Below are 23,439 nucleotides of genomic sequence, written 5' to 3'. Positions count from 1 at the left end.
GAAGGAAGGAAGGAAGGAAGGAAGGAAGGAAGGAAGGAAGGAAGGAAGGAAGGAAGGAAGGAAGGAAAAGAAACTGAAAACAGAGCTGGAGACAGGGCTTAGTAGTAGAGGACTTGAGACCTGTCCCTAGCACCTGTGCCAGGTGGCTCCCAGCCACCTGTAGTTCCATCCAGAGCTGATTGATGCCTTTGTCCCTATCTGTACTCATACAAACCCTGTACCCAGGGTTTCACTTCTGTGAACAGACACCATGACCATGACAACTCTTACAAGGACAACATTTAATTGGGGCTGGCTTACAGGTTCAGAGGTTCAGTCCATTATCATCAAGGCAGGAACATGGTGGCATCTGGGCAGACTTGGTACAAGAGAAGCTGAGAGTTCTACATCTTCATCTGAAGGCTGCTAGCAAAATACTGACTTCCAGGCAGCTAGGATGAGGGTCTTAAAGCCCACACCCACAGTGCCAAGCCTACTCCACCAGGGCCACACCTCTTAATGGTGCCACTCCCTGGGCCAAGCATATGTAAACCATAACAGGCACATACTATTTTTTTTTTTTAGATCAACTAAATTTTTAAAAAGAAGAAAGAAAGGAAACAAAAGCTAATTAGCAGTCACTACCCAGGCCCCTTCTCCACCTCTGGTCACCTCCTCCCAACTTCCTGTCACTGGACATTGGCTTCTGTCTCAAAATTGCAGTTGTGGTTTTTAATCTGTTTTATTTCACTTAGGATTGTGTCTTCAAGGCTCATTCACGCTGTAACACGTATCAAAACAGAACACTGCATTCTTTGATCCCTTTGCATTTTTAAAAAATATTTATTTATTTATTATATGTAAGTACACTGTAGCTGTCTTCAGACACCCCAGAAGAGGACATCAGATTTCATTACGGATGGTTGTGAGCCATCATGTGGTTGCTGGAATTTGAACTCAGGACCTTCGGAAGAGCACTCCGTGCTCTTAACCGCTGAGCCTTCTCTACAGCCCCCTTCGCATTTTATATTGCATGATCACAACACGATTTATATAATTAGCAAACCTGAGTAGGCTATTCTGAAAACAGAGCCCAACTATTGTCCATGTATGAATACTTGCTCAGAGGCTCAGCACAGAGGTCTTTTCACACGTTTTCCGCATAGTCCTCATAAGAGGAAGCAATGGTTAGGGCTCTTCGTATCTCTCAGTGTAATGTTATACTCTAAATTAGATGCTGGGGAGCAAACCCGGGGCCTCCTGTGTACCCAACAAGTTCTCTTCCACCGAGCTACACTCCAAGACCTCTTTTTTCTTTCTTATTTTTTATTAGGTATTTTCCTCAATTACAATTCCAATGCTATCCAAAAAGTCCCCAATACACTCTCCCCCCCAGTCCCCCACCCACCCACCCCCACCCCTTGGCCCTGGCATTCCCCTGTACTGGGGCATATAAAGTTGGCAAATCCAATGGGCCTCTCTTTCCAGTGATGGCCGACTAGGCCATCTTTTGATACAAATGCAGCTAGAGTCAAGAGCTCTGGGGTACTGGTTAGTTCATAATAATGTTCCACCTATGGGGTTGCAGTTCCCTTTAGCTCCTTGGGTACTTTCTCTAGCTCCTCCATTGGGGGCCCTGTGATCCATCCAATAGCTGACTGTGAGCATCCACTTCTGTGTTTGCTAGGCCCCGGCATTGTCTCACAAGAGACAGCTATATCTGGGTCCTTTCAGCAAAATCTTGCTAGTGTATGCAATGGTGTCAGCGTTTGGAAGCTGATTATGGGATGGATCCCTGGATATGGCAGTCTTTACTCCAAGACCTCTTGCAGCTTTGCTCTATTTATTGTTAGACATTCTGCTGTCTACCCCTCACCTCAAAGGATTTTCATTCCATTTTTAATTTTTAATTTTTCATAGAGTATATTTTGATCAGATTCTTTCCCCTCCCTCAAGTTCTCCTCCCCGAGGGTTTTTTGCTTTTGTTTTCAGACAAGAGCTCATGAGACCCAGGCTGACCTTGAACTTCCTGTGGAGTCAATGATAACTTTGCCTTCTGATCTTACCGCCACCTTCTTAGGGTACGCCACCATGCCCTGTGTGCCCAGGACATGGTACATATCAGGAAAGCTGTCTACCAACTGTGCTACGTGCCCAGCTCATAGAGGGAACGTTAAGCCAAGCATAATGGTACATACCTTCAACCCAGCACTCAGGAAGGAGGCTGATGCAGAAGAATTGGGAGTTAGAGGCCACCTGGACTGCCAAGAAAGACATCCGTTAACAAAAAGAGGAAGAGGGAAAGAGGCAGGAAAGCTCTTTACCTGGATGAGGTGCTGCACGCCTTTAATCCCAGCACTCGGGAGGCAGAGGCAGGCAGATTTCTGAATTCGAGGCCAGCCTGGTCTACATTGTGAGTTCCAGAACAGCCAGGGCTATACAGAGAAACCCTGTCTCAAAACCATTTGCTAGTGCTTAGAAAAACTTTCCTCTTTACGAGTGGCCTCTTGCTTTGAACGGCCACCTTGCTGAGCTCATACCATAGACGCTGTTTTCCATTCTAGACTTCCTGGTTGGCAAACGTCTTGTCTACAATTGACTGGGTTTTTTTTTTTCTTCTTCTTCTTCTTCTCCTTCTTTAAGGTTTACGCAGACTCAAGTAAAGCCTGGCTGACACAGAAATTCACAGAACTCAGATTACTTCTGGATGAAGAGGAAGTACTGGCCAAAAAATTCATTGATAAAAGCACACAGCTCACCCTCCAGGTGTACCGGGAGCAAGCCGAGACTTGTGGGAAGCAGATTGAGGTCATGGATGACTTCTCTACCAGGGTGTGGGGCATGGGCCAGGAGCCCAACCCTGTTCAGCTGCTGCAGGTATGGCTGGGCTATCCCATCTCATCTACCACCTGCTACTCACACTGCACCTGAGTCACTGTGGCCTCCGACACCGTCCTTACACACCAGGGGAATACACAGATATGTCCCTGGCCATCGGGTAAACTTTATTACCACCACACAGGGGATCAGGAAGTACACACTGCTAGGATAATTAATGTGTATCTTGAATTATAAATAGTCCTAACAGCAGCCTGTCTTAGGGCCCCCAAGTTGAAGGCACTTGATGAGTCATCTTAGTCAGTGTTTTATTGCTGTGAAGAGACACTATGACCATAGCAACTTTTTTTTTTTGGAGTGGGGGTAATAGCCTGGGCTATCCTGGAATTTGTTCTGTAGACCAGGCTGGCCTCGAACTCTTAAGAGATTCACCTGTCTCTGCCTCCCAAGTGCTGGCATTAAAGATGTGTGCTGCCACTGCCACCACCCGGCTGACCATAGCGACCTTAAAACAGAAAGCATTTAATTGGGGCTGGCTTACAGTTTCAGAAGTTTAGTTTCTATTGTCATTATAGCAGGAAGCATGGTAACATGCAGGTAGACACAGTGCTAGAGAAATAGCTGAGAGTTCTACATCCAGGTCCACAGGCAGCAGGAAGAGAGTTTCTGAACCCCCAAAGCCCACCTCCAGCGACACACTTCTTCCAACAAGGCCACACCCTCTAATCCCTCTCAAGTAGTGCCACTCCCTAATGTCTAAGCATTCAAACATATGAATTTATAGGGGTCATTCTTACTCAACCAGCACATGAATCCTAGCTCAAATATTTACTAAAGGTCTGCAGCAAGGCTTCTGGTAGATTTGGGGCTAGGGGAAGGGGGACTCACAGGGCTCACACTCTGGGAGGATCAGAACCTGTGTCTGGCCAGGACTGGTGATCTGTGCCTATAAACCCAGCATCTGCGGGGTGGAGGTAGGAGGATCAAGAGTTCAAGGTCAGCTAGACTCCATAAAATCCTGCCCCAGCAAAACAAAATAAAACAATAGATTCCAGCTCCCCACATATTGAGGTACATCTGCCCTGCAGCAGACCCTGATCATGGTCTGGACGTTAGTGCCGTGGCCTGGTCATTCCTCTTGATTGGGGCCGGCCTAGGTATCCTGTGGGAGGGGCAGAGAAAGGGAAGAAGAGAGAAATAAAGGGAAAGAAGCAATAAGAGGAGGGGACACAAGCAGCCCCAGTTGTGCAGTCTCCCCAGGACTCTGCTCTGTGGCACAGCTCAACTCACGGTGGCCAGGCAGAGTGGGTCCTGACCTTCTTGGGTATGCAATAGAGGCTAGATGCAGCTTGCAGTCCCTGGAGCCATTTTGACTCTGTGCCCATCCACACAGGCATATATAGCCACCAAGACAGAGATGGGACAGCAGATGAGCCCCTCAGAGCTGAGCCACCCTGTGCCCCTGTCCTTCGAGCCTGTCAAGAACTTCTTTAAGGAGTTTGTGGAAGCCATCGGGAACACGTTGCAGACACCAATGGACACTCGCCTGAAGGAAAGTGAGTTGCCTAAGACTGACTCCAAGTCCTTGCTCCCTGCGTTGCCCACCGGACAAGAGCAACAGGAAGGAAGGAGGGAGGCAAGGAAGGAAGGAAGGAAGGAAGGAAGGACGGACGGAAGGAAGGAAGGAAGGAAGGAAGGAAGGAAGGAAGGAAGGAAGGAAGGAAGGNAGGAAGGAAGGAAGGAAGGACGGACGGAAGGAAGGAAGGAAGGAAGGAAGGAAGGAAGGAAGGAAGGAAGGAAGGAAGGGAGGGAGGGAGGGAGGGAGGGAGGAAGGAGAGGAAGGAAGGAGTTATTTTGGTTCACAGCTGCAGCCTGTCGCAGTGTGGATTCATGGCGGCAGGAGCGCGAGCTCGCTGGTCTCACTGCCAGGAAGCAGAGGGAGACAGTTCTGGTGCTTGGCTCATGTTCGCCTTTCTATCCAGTCTGGGACCCCAGCCTATGGAATGGTATTTCCTCCACTTAAGATAAGCTATCCCGACCTAGAAGCGCTCTTCAAGATCTGGCAAGCAACACCTTGCCAGGGATTTGTTTCACGCAGACTCAAGTCCCAAGTTGACAATCGAAACCAGCATACCCCTCTAACGAACACCTTACCCAGAGAAACAGAGATAGCTGACAACTTATGGCCCAGGATGCTCCTGGCTTAGTGTCTAACCCACCCCCAACCCCCATTACTTGAAAATGGAACCTGGGGCCTCAAGCACGAGGCAAGCAAGCACGCACTCTGCCCGCGAGGCCCAGCCCCAGCTCTCTTTATTTTGAGAGCTTTTCTGTTAGGTTGCTCAGGCTGGCCTTGACCTGTCAACTTGACTCAGGCTCCTGAGCAGATTACCATGCTCCATTACTAACCCATCCTTAACAGCTGATGCCACCTGTCTGTCTGTCTGTCTGTCTGTCTGTCTGTCTGTCTCTCTGTCTCCAGCCACCACCTCCAGGGTTGCTCCCAGTAACACCTTGCCAGCTCTTACCCTCCTCTTCTGCCCAGGGCCAGTCCCACCACCCTCTGCAGGTGGCTGACACAGCTGTGCACACCAGGAGCCTTTCTACTGACTGCTTCACTCCCCCTCCCTGTCACCCAACCTCTGTCCTATACCTACCGGGACCTGCCCTGGTGACCTGCCTGGGGCTTTACAACATGGACACAAGAACTCCTTCCTCAACCACAGTAAATGTCTGGAGGGCAGTCCCATTTGGGGTCCAGCTCTGAAAGTGCCCACAAAGCCAGTGACAAACCAGGTCCTCAGAGGTCCCCCTGCGCTGATCTTTCATCAGCACCTCAGCTATGGTGGCAATTCACTCTCGACACACTGGCTGCAAGCCTGTTCCTGTGGTGCTGACAGCCCTGGGAGGGGAAGGCAGACACCATGTCAGGAACTGCTGTGGGGTAAAGCCAGAGGAGAAGAGATATAAGAGCCCTTTCATAGCTGGCACTGAGGAGACCTGCTGAGTAGGTCCCCATTGGCTGTTTGTAGACCCTGAAGACCTAAGGACAGGAAGCATGGGGCAGGAGTAGCACGGGGAGAGGGCGAAGGGAGCACAGAGGAGCACACAGCTGTGAAGTCCTCCTGCCACCTTGTCCAGTGCACCTGGTTTTCTAGGCCCCTCCCCCGTTTCTCAGTCTGTATAATGGAGACCTGCTTGGGAGGCTGCTGTCCAGGGTCAGGCACAATCAGCGACACCTAAGTGTTTCCTGTTCGAATAGCTGCTGTGATCCCTGGAGGAATGTGCTCCCGGCCTGAGGAAAACACAGATGCAAAGGTCCTGAGAGGGGGCTGAAGAGTAAGCTCGGCTTGCCAAAGGGAGTGTAAAAGGGGCTAAGGAGAGCTGTGTTGGGGGAAGGCTGGGGGACCAGGCGTGTCTTGGTTTGCTTTCTATTGCTGTGATAAACCCTATGACCAAATGCAGCCAGGGGACAGGATTTATTTCATATTATAGCTAACAGGCCATCACGGGGGTGGGGGGGGGCGGGGGCGGAGCACAAGGGGAGGGGGGAGAAACAAAGCAGGAACAGAAGCAAAGACTGGGCTGCTTACTGCCTTGCTCCCTGTGGCTTGCTTGGGCTTTCTTACACACCCAGGCTTTACCTGCCCAGGGATAGCACCACCCGCAGTGGGCTTGGTGCTCCCACATAAATCTTTAATCAAGAAAATGTCCTCCAGTGCAAAGCATGGTGGCATGCACTTTCAGTACCAGCGCTCCGTGTGGGGAGTGGGGCAGAGGCAGGTGGATCGCTGTGAGTTTGAGGTCAGCCTGATCTACATAGCAAGTTACAGGACAGCGGGGGCTACATAGAGAAACCCTGTCTCAACCCCCTCCCTCCCAAAAAAGCCAGGTGGTGGTATTGCCTTTAATCCCAGCTTTCAGGGAACAGAGGTAGGAGGATATCTGAGTTCAAGACCAGCCTTGTTGACAGAGTGAGTTCCAGGACAGTCAGGGCTACATAGAGAAACCCTGTCTTGAAAAAGAAAGAAAGAAAGAGAGAGAGAAGAAACAAAGCAAAATAAACAAACAAACAAAAACCCAAAGAAACAAACAACAAAAATGTCCCACAGACTCGTCTACAGGCCAATCTGTACAATCTACAGTCACCAATCTCTGATGGTGACTGATGGTGAGGTTTTCTCAGATGAGGCTCTTCCCAAATAACTCTATCTTATGACAGCCTGATAGGAAACTAACCAGGATAAGGTAGGTCGGGCTTTGGGAATGAGCAAGTGAGAGGAAGGCTTGTGGCGTGGGAGAAAGGCCCTGTGAGAAGTATGAGCTCCCAAGGCAGATTTGACACTGGTAACAGCATGAGGAACTCCAGCATCCTGGGGAGGTGGGAGGCCTTTGCCAGGGTCGACTGCATTGTCACCCACAGGCCATGGTGATGAAGGAGGTCTGCTGGCCAAGATACAGGGCAGACAGGGGTCTCCAAGGAGGTGTTCCCTAAGGAGTCCTCTGGCTGGAACAATCTCCCGCCCCTTGCTCTTTCCCAGGCCCCAACCTCTCTGCAGGCTTAGCTGAGCTCTGTGTAAGTGATACGTTTTACTCTTTAAAATAGATTATTAGCATATATTAATTATACATAAAAATATGTTTCATAGCCGGGCAGTGGTGGCGCACGCCTTTAATTCCAGCACTTGGGAGGCAGAGGCAGGCAGATTTCTGAGTTCGAGGCCAGCCTGGTCTACAAAGTGAGTTCCAGGACAACCAGGGCTACACAGAGAAACCCTGTCTTGAAAAAAAAAAAAAAAAGGTTTCATTATGACGTTTTACACATTCACATAACGTATCTTGGGCATATTGTCTTGCATTACCCTCTCTTGCTTTTTAAGATTCATTTTTTAATTTTATATTAATGGGTACTTTGCATGAATGCATGACTATGTACCATGTGTGCACTACCTGAGGAGGTCAAAAGAAGGCCTGAGACCCTCTGAAACAGACCGTTGCAAGCCAACATATGAGTGCTGGGAATCGAACACAGGTCCTCAGCCAGTGCTCTTAAAGGATAAGCCATCTCTGCAGTCACCCATTACTCTATCGTAACCCCCTCCCTCCCAATGATTCTCTTCCTCTGCCTAACTAGTTCTCCCTTATGCTTTCATGTCTGTGAGTGTGTGTGAGAGTGTGTGAATGTATGTGTAAATGGTGAGTATGTGTCTCAGTCTGTGAGTATATATATATATATATATATATATATATATATATATATGTGTGTGTGTGTGTGTGTGTGTGTGTGTATGAATGAGTGTGAGCATGTGTGTTTCTGAATGTGTGAATGTGTATGTGTGTCAGTCTGTGTGCATATGTATATGAATGTGTAGTGTGTGAGTGTGTGAATGAGTGTGTATGAGTGTGTGTGTGAATGTGTATGTGTGTCAGTGTGTCTGAGTGTATGTGTGCTGAGTATGTGTGGGAATGTGTCAGTCTGTGAGTATATATATATATGTGTGTATGAATGTGAGTATGTAAGCCATGTGTGTATGTGAGTGTGTATGTCAGTGTGTGTGAATGTGTATGTGTGTCAGTCTATGTGCATGTGTGTATGAATGTGTAGTGTGTGTGTATGAGTTGTGTGAATGTGTATGTGTGTGAGTGTGTGAATGTGTGAGTATGTGTGTCAGTGTGTGGATTTAATTAGAGCTCCTTACAGGAGCATGGGCAGAAGCTATTTAGAGGACTGTAGGCATTTGCCAATGGCTGTGCCACCGAAGAAACCATCTCACTGTCCCCAACAACCATCAGTTCTAGATGCTTGTGAGGAAGGGACTTACAAAGCCCCTGTCACAGGTGGTTACAATGCTACTGAGAGTTCCAATCAGTTAGGCTTTCTTTCTTTCTCTTTTTAAAATTATGCATGTATCTGTGTGTCTGTGTGTGGGTGTGCGCACACAAGTGCAGTGTCTATGGAGGGGAGAGGGGGCGTGTGCTTTCCTGGAGCTGGAGTTACAGGTGGTTGTAAACCACCCAACATGGGTGCTGGGAACTGAGCTCAGACCCTCTGCAAGATCAAGAAACACTTTTAACAGCTAATCCATGGCTCCAGTTCCTCAACCCCACCAACACACACACACTCACTCACACACACACTCACACACATACACACACACTCACACACATACACACACACTCACACACATACACTCACTCACACACACACTCACACACACACTCACTCACACACACACATACACACACATGCACATATTCAATTTCCTGCTGTGTACCTTCCTCCAGGCTCAGCCCAGCTTTCAGGGAAGACTGCCTCCTCTCCTCCAGTGCTAAGCTGAGGCTCACCAGGCCGCCATCAGTGAGTGGCTGCATGCACCCCCCATCCCCCCACCCCACCACACACCCCCTCCAACCCCCTACCCCAGAGTTTGTATTTTCTGAATTTGCATGTGACTCTTGGGAGAGATGTGCAAGGCTCCAGTTTTGTCGCCTTTTGGTGTCTGTCTGTGCTGCCTACATGGGCTGCCTCACACCTTGCAATTCCAATTCCTTACAGACATAAACTGCCAGCTTTCAAACTCCTCCAGCACCAAGCCAGGCGCCTTGTTGAAAACCAGCCCCTCGCCAGAGAGAGCTCTCTTCTTGAAATGTGAGACCGGGAGCGGGAGAGGGAGGTTGGGTGGGAGCAAAGGTGGATGGGGGCAGGAAATGAGCCCCCCAACTTCCTGTTAAGAGACTGTTTCCAAGCAAGGTTAAACATTTTTGCTGGGTGTGTGTTTTAAACCCAGTGCTTAGAGGCTCAGGCAGGGAGATCTCAAGTTCTAGTCTAGCCTTGGCTAGATGGTAGGACCCTGTCTCAAAACCAAAACAAATGACACAGAAAGCTTCTATTATTTATTTGCCTTTGTTTTTGAGACAGAGCCTCCTGTAGCCCATGATAGTCTCAAACTTACCATATAGCCAAGGCTAGACTTGAACTCCTGACCCTCCTGCTTCTCTCTCTCTCTCTAGTGCAGGGACTGCTGGTGAGTTCAACTATGACCACCTTATTATTACATACAACATGGTATTCTATACACGCTGTTTTATAATCTGTTTTCATTTATTGGGAAATTATGAACCATCTCTATTTGTTCCCCTAAAAATTTACAGAAGAAGAGGGTGGGGGCATCTCAGTGATAGAATGCTTGCCTGGTGTGTGTGAGGCATATCTGGGTTTAATTCCTAGAGTCACAAGCGAGAGAGGGGTGGGGGCGAGACGGGGGGAGGAGAAAGGGAAAGGAAAGGAGAGATAGAGAGGAAGACAAGGAAAATAACATATGTAGTGCATGCATTTTGTGGAGAAAATCAGAAATTAAAAAACCAAAAGAAAAAAGCTATTTTACCCAAAGTTAACTGCAGTCAGTATTTCCACTGATTTCTCTGTCAGACTTTTAAAAATAGTGTCACCAGATAGTGGTGGTGCACGCCTTTAATCCCTGCACTCAGGAGGCAGAGGCAGGCGGATCTCTGAGAGTTCTAAGTCAGATTGGTCTGCAAAGCAAGTTCCAGGTCACAGAGCTCTGTTACATGGAGAAACCCTGTCTCAAAAAAACAAAAATATGTTTAGTGATTGGTGATGGCACAAACCTTTAATCCCAGTACTCAGAAGGCAGAAGTAGGCTAATCTCTAAATTCAAGGCCAGTTTGGTCTACACAGTGAGTTTTTGGAGAGGTGGGGCTACACAGAAGAACCCTATCTCTAAATTAAAAAAAAAAAAAAATCGAAAACGAAAACCAAAACAAAACAGAACAAAAATGAAACAAAATAAAACTGTCAAGGTATTTTAAAGTAGCACCAAGTTATAACCTTTTGTAACTTTATGTAATGGTATAACAACAACACCCCATTTCAATATTGCTATTTTAAAAGCGCCAGGTAACACATCACAGGAACATTTATTTTCCTCAAGACACACAGCTTTTACAAGTTACCCCCAAAGCTCACAGCAACGTTATTAAAAGTTGCTGGGGGGGGGGGTTTCTTGTTGTTTTAAGACAGGGTTTTCCTCTGTAGCCCAAGTGAGCTTCAAACTTACATCAGCAGGGCCCAGCTTGAAACCACCAATACTGTTCCATTTGTTACATTAGTGCATTGAACAAATGAGGGGATAAATATGCCTTATTTGCTGCATATCTTCAGGAGTAACCTTCTCTCTCTCTCTCTCAAGTTTTATTTATTTATTATTTATATGAGTACACTGTAGCTGTCTTCAGACACCCCAGAAGAGGGCATCAGATTCCATGACAGATGGTTGTGAGCCACCATGTGGTTGCTGGGAATTGAACTCGGGACCTCTGGAAGAACAGTCAGTGCTCTTAACCGGTGAGCCATCTCTCCAGCCCCCAGGAGTAATTTCTCAAAATGGTATCATTAAGCACACATTTTTTAAAAAAAGAAACATTTGAAAAATAAAATGCTTTTAAAGAGAAGCACACGGAACCAAGGGGAAGTAAATGTTCCTTCATCTCCGTCCCACCAAGAAACTGAAAGTTCTAGACGCCTTCTTTGTGTTCCCGCATTTACTACACGAAAGGATGGCAACTGTCTCCGTTTCTAAGTGTTTAGCATAGAAAAACTTCTAACTTCAGAGACTGGAAAGCAAGCCCTGTGGTTTAAGAGCTTTTGCTCCTCTGGTACACCCATAGGGAGACTCACAACCCTCTGTAACTCCAGTTGCAGGGAATCTGGCGCCTTCTTCTGGCCCCTGCTGGCACTGCACATTACACTGAGCTGCACGTAAAGCGCGACACACGCCCATAAAATAAACACACACACAAACTAGTATCACTACCGAAATATGTTTGATATGATTCAAGCGTGTGTCACGAATATGCCATTAAGTTTTTAAAAGTAGGTTGCCTAAGAGCATGATACCAAAATTAGGACCAAATATAAGCCTCAAAATTAAGGGATAAAAATGTCAGAGGACATGCAACCCAGTCCTAATGGTTTAAGAGTTTCCATTTTTCTTTCTCTTTTTGAGACTGGGTCCCTTTATGTACCCCTGCCTGTCCTGCAACGTGCTACTATGTAGACCTCACTATGCCGGCCTCCAACTCACAGAACCTCTGCTTCTGTCTCCTGACTGGTGGGATTAAAAGTGTTCTCCTCCTTCCTCGGCAGTAAGATTGCTTTTCTTTTCTTCTCTTTTTTTTTTTTTATTAGCGATAATTTCCACGATCCAAAGTCAAGCCGCATAGAGCGTGTAATAACCCTCAGTTTCCCTCTCACCCTGCCCAAGAGCTTTTTGATTCCCACCGAGCTTTTTGGTTCGGGTAGGAACCAGAGCTTGGAAAGTGAGCGGGGCGGGGCGAGGCTTCTTCGGCCCCGCCCATCAGACTGCCTTTCCCCGCCCCTCTCCGCGGACGCACGCTCAGTCCGAGGTGGGCGGGCCTCACGTGGCTCCGCCCAGGCTTTCTGACCGCTGTCCTCCCCGCCCCCTCCGCAGACGCCCGCACGCCGACGCTGGACCGGGACACGATGCACGCGCGCCTGCGCCTGTCGCCGGACGGCCTGACCGTCCGCTGCTCGCTGCTGGGCCGCCTGGGGCCGCGTCCTGCGCCGCGGTTCGACGCGCTGCGGCAGGTGCTGGGCCGGGACGGCTTCGCAGCCGGACGCCACTACTGGGAGGTGGACGTACAGGAGGCCGGTGTGGGCTGGTGGGTGGGCGCTGCGTACCCGTCGCTGCGGCGCCGCGGAGCCTCTGCCGCCGCCCGCCTGGGCTGCAACCGCGAGTCGTGGTGCGTAAAGCGTTACGACCTAGAGTACTGGGCCTTCCATGACGGCCAGCGAAGTCGCCTGCGGCCCCGCCGCGACCCCCACCGGCTCGGCGTCTTCCTGGACTACGAGGCCGGCATTCTGGCCTTCTACGACGTGGCGGGTGGCATGAGCCACTTGCACACCTTCCACGCCGCCTTCCAGGAGCCGCTCTACCCAGCCCTGCGCCTCTGGGAGGGGCCCATCAGCATCCCTAGGTTGCCCTAAGGGAGATCAGGCTTCCTTTTCCTAGGCTTGTCTCCAGTTGTCCCCTGTGCGCCCTGAAAGGGGCACCCCGCTGCCTGTGTCTGGGAGACCCTCGTGCAGCGCCTAGAACCTCCTGGCACACAATATCAGTGAATGTCTCTCAGCAGGGGCAAGTAGTTCCCCTACAGTTCCCGTTTGAGCCAGCTGCTCTCCAGCCACTTCAGCTTGTCCAGGTCGCCTCAATCCAGTGCACCTAAGAGGGTTCTTGTCTGAGTCTGCATCCTCTTGCTTCTTCATCTTCTACACTAAAACCAGGGTGAGCATCCTGAAACTTAGCTTGGCCTCTTGGGATTAGAGGGAGGCTCTGAAAGAGCTACAAAAACAACACGGGAAGCACTTTTCCCATGTCAATCTTTTTCAGACATGCTCCTGTCAGAAGCTAGATCACAGTTGCACCTTTAAACCATTGTGCTTCCCACCATAAATAGGAAAACCGGCTCTCTGCCTGTGTCAGTCCTCAGGCATATCTGCCCCCAAGAAATTCCCTCCCAAGCCCCAAAAAAACAACAGATTGGGCCTGCAAATCCCTCCACCACACCCCCTCAGAAAACAATTAGGCCTGTAAATCTGGGACCTGTCACTCCAGTTGCTTTCTAAGGACATCCGTGTCCTTCCCTCCCAGGCACTTCCTGGGTGATCACGGGTCCAAAGGGCAGGACATACCTAACGGGAGATGCTACATCTCCTTCATTCACAGGACCAGAGCTTTAAGCACACCCTCCACTGCAGGAGGGGCCGGGCCAGGTGTCTCTTACTAGGCGCTGTTGAACATAGTCATACACTATACGCACTTGACCCTTACAAACCATTTGTACCCCTGGCAGGATTGGTACACGTGAGTCAGATAACAGAATGGTCAGGATCCATGCTGCCTGCCAGGCTGTGCTGTAGGTGTGACAGCTCTTCTCCCTCAGTATTTACCTCAGTTTTCCTTGGGGCAAACCTGCTTCTAGATTGCCTTCATTGGTCCCTGAAATGAGGTTTCATACCCTTCAGGCTGAGGGATGAAATCGTTTGAGGGGATCTTAGCTTCCTGTCAGCTGTGTGGGCCTCCATCTGTAAAACGTGGGTCAGTGCCAGGTTTAAACAAGCCAAACTGCCTTAAAAACTATAATGTCGAATCAGGCTAGGATTTGTTAGCACCTCCAATAGATTCTTTCTACCTTGTTGCAGTGCTGGACCACAGATGGCCAGCAGCTGGGTGGCAGCCGAGGGAGCTAGCTGCCTTAATATTCTCAGGGGAGTCTCCTTGGCATCCATGCTGTTGAAGGTACAAAGCATGTGTCTTCATGCTCCTGACTTTGTAGAATTTACCTCAAAGGTACACAATTGATTTTCCTGGTGCTTGGTCTAGAACCAGTGGCCTTGCACATGCTCAGCAAGGGCTTCAGGCCCAGCAGGTGTTTGTAAAAAAAGGCTTAGTCAAAGCCAGGGAAGTGGAAGACAGAAACAGTCCCCCCCTTCCCCCTTTGGTTTTTTGAGACAAGAGTTTCTCTGTGTAGCCCTGGCTGTCCTGGAACTCACTCTGTAGACCAGGCTGGCCTCGAACTCAGAAATCCCCCTGCCTCTGCCTCCCAAGTGCTGGGATTAAAGGCGTGTGCCACCATGCCCGGCTCAGACAACAGCTTTCTAATACATGCGTTGTTTAATAAAATAGGAATACTGTCCCTTGTAACTGTGTTCTTCGTTGGAAGTCAAGTGCATAGCATTCGAACTTGGATAAAATCTTGTTCAGCTATCATCCCCTTGAAATCGTCAGCTGATCCTAAGTGAACGCCTCCAGCGTTAAGGAGCTCAGCACTCACGGAGAGAACCACGTTCTCCTGAACATTGGTTTTGTGGGGCAGGGGAACCCTAAGTCTCATGGTATATGCATGAGGTTGTCAGGGGATAGCTGGTGGAAGTCAGCTTGGGCTTTCAGGATGGTGAGAGATAGCTGAGGGATGAATTGTGTGCATCTAATTGTCTGCTACCCGCAGAGCCATCTCACTGGCCTTTAAATTATTCTGTGGAAGCAAACTCAACTCCCAGTTGTTTCTAGCCACTACCACTACCACCACTACCACACACACACACAAAGTGAAACGTGTTTGTATTCATCCTTCCGCACCATGGAAGCCTCCTGTAGTCTCTAGCTTCTAGAGAATTCAGGGGTACTCATACCTACAGTGGCATCTCTTCTGCCCATAATTCCACTTTGTCAGTGACACTGGCCTGTGGTGACTCCATACAGGTGGTGCTAGTGATAGAAGCTTTGGTGTTCTGAGGGACAGCTTGTTCCAGAAAGCAGTTTATGACAGCAAGTGATTTTGAGTGCGGGGCCCAGGATAGATTTTGTCATGTTCAGATCAGGAATCTTGGGGGGAATGCAGAGTGGGTAGGCTGGTGAGATGGCTTAGCAGATCAAGGTGTTTGCCATCAAGCCTGGCAACCTGAATTCAATCCCCAGGGCCCCACATGGTGGAACGCTAGAATCAACTCCTAAATAAGTTGTCCTCTGACCTCTCTCTACACAGGGTGCACACCCACCCGTACATACACAAACAAAAGAGAGGCTGGAAAGATGTCTCCATGGCTAAGAGATACTGGCTGCTCTTGCAGAAGACCCAAGTTCAGTTTCAGCAACCACATGGTGGCTCACAGCTGTTATCTTCAGTTCCATGAGATTGAACCCTCTCGTCTGGCTTCTGTAGGCACCAGAAACATGTGGCGCAGATATACATGTAGGCAAAACAAATGTAAAGAAAAAAAAAAAAAAAAAAAAACTGAATCCTTGGTTCTCCACTCCCTAAGGAACTTGGAAGGCTCTGAGCCCTCTCCACGTGCCACTCCTACCAAACCATCACTTCCCAGCTCCTGGATGTTCCCGAAGCCTGCATACAATCCATCCCTCAGCTACTGCCCAATCTACAATGCTAAACTAGCTGAAACTTCCAGGGGAGGGGGAGATCAGTGGGCCATCGAGACAAGTCAGCTGGTGAAGGAGACTGCTACCAAGCCTGATGCCCGACTTTGATCCTTGAGACCAACAAGATGGAGGGTCAGAACTGACCTCCGCTAGCTGTCCTCTGTAACTCCTGCACACATACACGCACATCAAAGTAAATGCAGGTCAAACATGGTGGCGCACAGCTTTAATCTCAGCCCTCAGGTGGCAGAGGCAAGCAGATTTCAGGGTCTGAGTCCAGTCTGGTCTACAGGGTGAGTTCCAGGCCAGCCAGGATAGAGTGAGATCTTTTAAAAAAAAAAAAAAATGGAAGTTTTGGTTTTTTTTTAAATAAGATGAAGACAAGGAGATACTTAAAAAGAACAAAATGATTAATCTCAGCATTGATTCCAAAGAACAAAGTGAATGTGACAGTGAACCTCGGTAAGAGTTCATGCCCTTAAGCAAGTCAAACAATAGCACCTTTGTCTGGTTTGTAATCTGTCATATGTGACAAGACCCTGGTGCTTACGGCAGGGCTGATGTCTGCACCTCCCCCGTGGCTAAGATGAACAAGCTCCACACCCCACCCCGCCACCCCCTCACAGACCCGTGTTCCTCCCTGCTTCCCATTCCCCTTCTCACAGCTGCCTCTCCTTGGCCAACTGTACCATGGGTTAGTGTGCACCTGATGTCTGAGGACAGGCCTCTGAGAAAGGGACTGGCTGCTAAGAACCGTAGGCCTCTGGCGGTGACACTGCCAAAGGGGGTGAATGCTCTGTCCCTGCCTTCGCTCACAGAGTCGGGAGAGCTTGTCTCTGCCCACAGGGCCTCAGGCAGAGTCTAATGCCCACCGTTCGGTGCTCTATAGGAACTGAGAGCTCAGGTCCCTGGAGTTGCTTTGTAGAGTGGGAACTTGAAGGCTCAAGATGTCAACAGAGCCACACGGAGACCCTAAAGTTGCTGCATGTGTTCTGGGCCACCTTCTCTGGCTGGATGCTCCGAAGCACAACAGCCTCATTGGCTCCTCCTTCCCAATGGGCTGGACACAGGTGGCCACTGCGACAGGGTGGCCTGGAGACTGACATTCCTGCCCCTCTGCACCCAACACACTGGACAGCAGTCGCAGGGTGGCTGACAAGCCGCAGTGGCACTTTTATTTTAAGCCTTGATTTTCTTGTTGTGACTTTCCACGGATTCCTCCATGACCGTGTCATCTTCTTCGATAGTGACCAGCACCTTTTTGCCCACTAGGTTGAAGATGTCTTCAGGAGGATAGCCTTTGGGCTCCCCCACCTTCACAGTGAGCATGTCCAGGGTCAGGATGGTGCCTGCTGGGATTTTCACTTTGGCTACCACAGACTTGCCAAGCTGTAGACGAAGGAAGCTCAGTCAATGTCAGATCCTAGATAAAATAACTCCTACACACAGGCCGTCCCTGTACTGGGACCCAGAGCAGCACCTCATTAAAAAAAAAAAAAAAAAAAAAAAGACCCAGCCTAAGTCAGGGGACTTCACAGACCAAGAGGAGAGGCCTTTCCAGTAAGCCAGCACATTGGAAAGGGCTCAGGCTCAGATAGATCCAGGCTCAGTACCTGTTGGCCTGGGATGCTATGCTTTGGTTTCCCTGTTAAAAGGTGCTGGCACCTTGTCAGAATATTAGCAAAATGTGTGAGAGAGTACTCACAACATACGACAACTGTGATCACTCTTGTCACTGTCTAGCTAACATCTAATGGGACACTTAGGTCAAAGAAGGAAGGAAGCTTGGTCAAGCTGCCGATAACTCAGATGAGAACCTAAGAGGATACCCCTGAACCCTGCTCCAGGGCGGACACAACCCTGCTGCCACCCTGTTCTATAAAACAAGGTCATGGAGGGCTCACGAGCAATGAGGGTGACTGGTATTCAAATGACAAGGGACGCTCAGGAAGAGAACAGACAGGGGTGGGGGTGGGGGTGGGGGGGGTGGCAGGCGCGGAGGCCAGGAACTGTCTGAAGCTCCCAACCAGTGCCTCTGCCGCCCTGTAAATACTCTGCAGCAGCATCTGCAGCTTACACATGAGAGCCTCGAGGTCTAATTCTGCGTGGACTTAGCAGCAGGAAAGGCTGTGGCCCTTGCTATGTTCCACTTCACCCTCTGCTCTGTGCACTACCCTTCACGCCAACTCCTAGAACTTGCACATCTGTTTCCCGCACAACTCTCTCCACTTCATTTGCAAGGCTGTTAGATTCTTTTACTGCTAACTTCCCAGTATGTGTGCACCTGTAATTTAGGGACATAGTAGGTAGTCTCCCCTGGAATAAAAGATGACAGTGTTCTTCATGTATACCCAGTGTCTGGCCTCTGCCCGACCCATATAACTGCAGGCGAGGAGTCTTGCACACAGCTGTCCTGCGACTCCTGGCTCTAAACTCAGAAGGGCAGAAAGGTCTGGGCCATAGCTTCCAAGAAGCCAGGAAGCATGCCTCAGCCTCGCCACCCCTGCCCAGCAGCCCCGTGATGATGCCTGTGGCCCACCCTGTGCCCCAGTATGCCCACTCCATGTGACCCAGGCTTGACCATCTCAGGACTTCACATCCCCTGGGGTCCAGAGCCACGGGCTTCAGAGCCTTAGTGGAAAAGCTAATGCGACCAGAGGTAGCTGACACGCCCGAACTCCTCTTATGGAACACATTTCCCTGCAACTCATGTAGCCTGGTGAAGCTCAGAAGGATGGGTAGACACTCCTTCACCAGCTTATCTATCAGACCCACACAGGTCATCCTGAGCCCCACTCCCAGCAAGTGTGCCGCCCCTGCCTCAGGAGAGTGAGGCTGGGCAGTCAGGCAGCACCCACCTTCTCATTGCAGGCCATCTCACAGGGCAGCAGCTGCTTGGTTGGGGAGCCCAGGGCCCGCTCCACCAGGCGCACAGACCGCACCAGCTCTGCCAGCTCCCCAGGCTCCAGCGAGGCTGAGTGGTCACTCCCCTTCCAGGTCTTGTCCAACGTTATGTGACGTTCCAATACCTTGGCCCCCAGAGCCACGGCGGCCACAGATATGGCGATGCCCGTTTCGTGCCCGGAATACCCGATGGGAATGTCGGGAAAGAGCTTCTGGTATTCCTGTGTGAGAGAAGAGGGAAGTGGCTGCCCTTCTGGGCTTCACACGCAGCACCCCATCCCAGCCCGTCAGAGCAGAGCCACCACGGGAGAGACCAATCCTTTATGAGAAGAGAAAAGTCTCTCATTGAGGGTGGCTGGGAATGCAGGAAGGGCACCCACTGTACTCGCTAGTTTTATGTCAGCTCCACATAATCAGAAGAGGAAGGAGCCCCAATTGAGAAAATGTCTCCATAAGACCTGACTGCGGGACATTTCCTTAATTAGTGATTGGTGCGGGAGGGCTCAGCCCATTGTGGACGGTGCCACCCGTGGGCTGGTGGTCCCGGGGTCTGTAAGAAAGGCTAGGGCTAGGGATGTAGCTCAGTGGTAGAGCTGGGCTGGCGTGCCATGCCCGGGGCTCAGTCCCCAGCACTGTGAGTGAACAAGCAGTCAAGGCTCCACTGTCTCAGGGGAGCTGGGTGCTCACCGAGATGACACGCAGGTTGGCATCCTCGGGCTGTAGTGGGTACGCGCTGGTGCACTGGAGGAAGCAGAAGTTGGGATTCAGCGGCTTCACGATCTGATAGACTTGCTTCATGGTGTCCATTGACTGCATCCCGCTGGAGATCACCATAGGACGACCTGGAGAACCCGGCACCTTCTTCACAGGGGCTCAGACTCTTCCCCCACCCACATCTAAGACACCGCACAGAGACCAAGGAGGAAATGCACTGTCCTCAGTGCCATGCTTCTGCGAAGGGAAGCACACCAAGGACCTCAACCCTGAGGGGAAAAGAGGCATCTCTGCTGATCAAGAGGCTGCCCAGGACAGACAGGCTTCATCTCTTTCTACAAATCTCAAGTCTGAAACCCTCGAAATTCTGGATCATTCCTAGCCCCAAGCCTTGTGGACTAGAGATACACAACCTGCAGTATGGTGATTCGCCAGTGCAAGAGCACAACTGAGAGAGGCCAAGAGCTACCAGCCCTGTTGCTGGCCTGCACAAAGCCCCGTCCTTACAGCTTCTGATGCCTTGCCTATGACACAAGTACAGAATATCCCAGTAATACGCGACCTGCTTCCATCCCAGGTTTGAAATGAGGGAAGGGAAATTCATTCACACGGGGGAATCCATTAAGTGTCGTGTGGAGACGACGTTAGGGGAGATTCCTGCACTGGCCAGGGATGTGGCTCCATGGTGGTACTCATATAGGTGCCCGGGGCATTGGGTTCAGTCCCTAGCACTGTCCCAAAAGGAAAGGGTAGAAGCAGGTTTCTAAGATGGGTCTCCAAAGCTGGGTGTGGTGGTGCACATCTTTAATCTCAGCACCTGAGAGGCAGGGACAGGCCGATCTCTAGGAGTTTGAGGCCAACCTCGGCTACACAGCAAGTTCCAGGCCAGCCAGACTACATAGAGAGACCCTGTCATAAAACAAAACAAAAACAAAAAACCCAAAAACAACAGAAACAGTTGAGTACCCATGAGCACTATTACGGTGAGCAGCCACTAGGGGGCAGAAACACAAAGCTTGGGGTCTGGTTTTAGGAAAGGCGCTTACCTTTCTTGGCTGTCTTTTCCAGGTAGGGAAAATTGTTAGTGTCCCCAGACCCAACTTTGAAAAAGGGAACATTCAGTTCATGCAGAAACTCAACTGCCATCTACAAAAAAATCAGAGGGAATATCTGTCACTATTGGTCAGAACTCTGTCCTTGTGGTACAGGACAGGTGACAGAGGAAGCTGGCGCAGACCAGAGAACGCATCATTCTATGCCTGCACACCCATCTGTCCAGGGAACACCCAGGGCTTGTTCCCGGCCATCGACTGCTATAAGGATCTGTGAAGGAAACACTACCTCTGGCCAGACTGTTCTTTCCCCAAGGACTTGTAAACAAAAGCAAAAGGGCTGTGACCTACCCATGACCCAGAGCCAGGCAGAAAGAGCGACCAGCCCTCAAAGGTCAACAACCAGAAAGAAGACACTGAATCCTACCAGGAGAGGCAAATGGAGCAATCTGTGTCCTGGTTTGACCTGCTCATCAGCAGCTGGCCCTGCTGTGGGGCCTGCAAGAAAGCCAGCTAGCCGCCATTCAGACTCAATGAACCCTGTAATGTAGGATGCAACCAGAAGACTCAGGAGGCTGGGAGCTGTCAGCAAAAGGTTCCAGGAGATGGACAAGTACTTCTCTGGCCTGTGTGAGGCCCTGGGTTTGATCCCTAGCACCATACACACACACACACACACACACACACACACACACACACACACCACCCAAAAGTAAAATCTCATATTCTGTTATTCTGTTAAATTGCAAGAACTAATAAGGGTGGATTCTCTTATGAGTTCAAAACCAGCCTGGTCTTACACAGCAAGTTCCAGGTCAGCAAGGATGACATAATAAGAACTTGTCTCAAAAAAGAAAACCAGGGCTAGAGAATGGCTCAGGGGTTAAGGACACTGGCTGCTCTTCCAGAGGACCCAGGTTTGATTCCCAGCAGGCACATGGAGGCTCACAACCATCTGTAACTCCAGTTCTAGGAGACCGGATTCCTTCCCTCTTCTGGCCTTCTAGGGTATCAGGCATTCAAATGGTACACAGACATATTTGTAGGCAAAACATCCATACCCATAAGTAAAAATAAATTATGTTTTTAAAAAACTTGAAAAATGCCGGGCGTAGTGGCGCACACCTTTAATCCCAGCACTCAGGAGGCAGAGGCAGGCGGATTTCTGAGTTCGAGGCCAGCCTGGTCTACAAAGTGAGTTCCAGGACAGACAGGGCTATACAGAGAAACCCTGTCTTGAAAAAAACAAAAACAAACAAAACAAAAAAAAACCAAAACAACAAAAAAAAAACCTTGAAAAATGAAAAAAGACATTTTTAAACCAGCCCAAGGCCACAGACCTCCATCTACCTTCCTGGCAGGTTTAGAACCTCTAGCAGACAAAGTGTGGGCTCAGGAGACAGACTAAGCAAGCGCAGGTAAGGACGCCTAGTACAGAAAAAATCTCAAAGATTTACCTACAGGAACTGTGAAATATAAAGTGGAATTCTATCATCTTCTAGTGGTTATTTTTTTTAAACTGCTAGGAGGGAGGAGTGCGCCTCATTTTGCAATCCCCCTGGGGAACTATCGTCATCTAGTGGCCATTTTGAGAACTGCCCCTTTGGTTCATCACCCTGCTAAGGAGCAAACCTGCCACCTTTAGGTTAGGACCAGCTGGCTTCCTCTAACCTGCCCTTCTGCTGTGAGACCCCTGCCCTGGCACAAGCCATACAGCCCTATCACCTCCTCTTTTCAGTTTGCCTTAAAGTAATTCAATCAATTAATAGCTCCCCAGACGGTGACTGGGTTCAGGACACCCCCAGTTGACTAGTACTAAGGGAACTTTGACCAGCTCATTGCTCCTTAGGACATAAACCTCTCTGGTCTTAAAGCCAGGTCTATCAACCTGATTTGACTTAGCATTGCTTTTCTTCGCTTTCTGAGACAGGCTCTTATTCTATGTTGGCCTGAAACTTGCTATGTAGCCTACACTGGCCTCCAATTCTTGATTCTCCTGCCTCAGTCTCCCAAGGGAGATCACAGCCATGTACCATCATGCCAGGCTGACTGGCTCAGAACTGTTTAAACTTTATTAAGAGCAGACAGTAGGCATGCCTTTGAACCAGCACTCCAAAGGCAGAGGCAGGTAGATGGAGTGTGAGGCCAGCCAGAACACCCAGTGCTGCAGAGAGACCCTGTCTCAAAACTAAATACATAAATAAAATAAGAACAGGCAGTGTGCGCTCACAGAACCTTTCTTCTGTGTGTATACTGAGAGAAGCTGTAGTCCAAAAAGGAGTTACAGAAAGAGGAAGGTTAGGGCTTCTCTTTCTTCAAACACCACCACCATACGTAGGCCAGGCTAGCCTCAAACTGCCTTTCGAATAGCCCTGCTTTGAGTGCTGGGGTTACAGGCATGGTCAGCCACACTGGGAAACTGGGCTTTTCTAAAGCCCCTTTGGCTGGGGAATCACACCAGAGAGGAAAGAGAAGCCCGTGGTGATGATAAGGTGTGGGCGCAGGGGTGAGTGACCACTGGGGAACTGCACCAAAATTTCCTGAAAAAAAAAAAAAAAAAAAAAAAAAAGGTATGTCTGGGGACTCCAGAGATGGCTCAGCAGTTAAGAGCACTGACCGCTCTTCCAGAAGTTCTGAGTTCAAACCCCGGCAACCACATGGTGGCTCACAATCATCTATAACGGGATCCAGTGACCTCTTCTGGTGTGTCTGAAGACAGAGACAGTATACTCACGTAAAATAAATAAATAAATCCTTTAAAGAAAAAAGGTATGTCTGGCTGTAAACAAAAATGAGGAGGAGGAAGAGGATGAAGAAGAGGAAGAAGAAGAAAACAACTTCTGAACCCTATAGGTGGAACAATATTCTGAACTAACCAGTATCCCAGAGCTCTTGTCTCTAGCTGCATATGTATCAAAAGATGGCCTAGTCGGCCATCACTGGAAAGAGAGGCCCATTGGACTTGCAAACTTTATATG

At 49.5% G+C, this 23,439-nt stretch overlaps 2 protein-coding genes across 3 annotated transcripts in view; one reads left to right on the top strand and one right to left on the bottom strand.

Annotated features, from left to right (window-relative positions):
• The window catches only part of Trim14 (tripartite motif containing 14), a 23,233-nt gene extending 8,820 nt beyond the window's left edge, over window positions 1-14,413 (top strand). For both annotated transcript variants that reach the window (XM_021160100.2, XM_021160101.2), the window contains exons 3-6: window positions 2,623-2,856; window positions 4,211-4,373; window positions 9,374-9,466; window positions 12,309-14,413. In XM_021160100.2, the coding sequence (XP_021015759.1) occupies window positions 2,623-2,856; window positions 4,211-4,373; window positions 9,374-9,466; window positions 12,309-12,844 (1,026 nt within the window). In that variant the 3' untranslated portion in view covers window positions 12,845-14,413. The remainder of the gene's footprint in view (window positions 1-2,622; window positions 2,857-4,210; window positions 4,374-9,373; window positions 9,467-12,308) is intronic.
• Window positions 14,414-16,180: 1,767 nt separating this feature from the next.
• Nans (N-acetylneuraminate synthase) overlaps window positions 16,181-23,439 on the bottom strand; it is a 14,949-nt gene continuing 7,690 nt past the window's right edge. The window contains exons 3-6 of the mRNA XM_021160103.2: window positions 20,456-20,555; window positions 19,383-19,537; window positions 18,650-18,916; window positions 16,181-17,180 (exon numbers count right to left, since the gene is read on the bottom strand). Coding sequence (XP_021015762.1) covers window positions 16,971-17,180; window positions 18,650-18,916; window positions 19,383-19,537; window positions 20,456-20,555 — 732 coding nt within the window. The 3' untranslated portion in view covers window positions 16,181-16,970. The remainder of the gene's footprint in view (window positions 17,181-18,649; window positions 18,917-19,382; window positions 19,538-20,455; window positions 20,556-23,439) is intronic.

Source organism: Mus caroli, chromosome 4, assembly GCF_900094665.2.
Source record: "Mus caroli chromosome 4, CAROLI_EIJ_v1.1, whole genome shotgun sequence".
Classification (NCBI taxonomy): Eukaryota; Metazoa; Chordata; class Mammalia; order Rodentia; family Muridae; genus Mus; species Mus caroli.
Note: the sequence above shows the minus strand (reverse complement) of the source record. Positions and strands in the feature narration are given on the sequence as shown.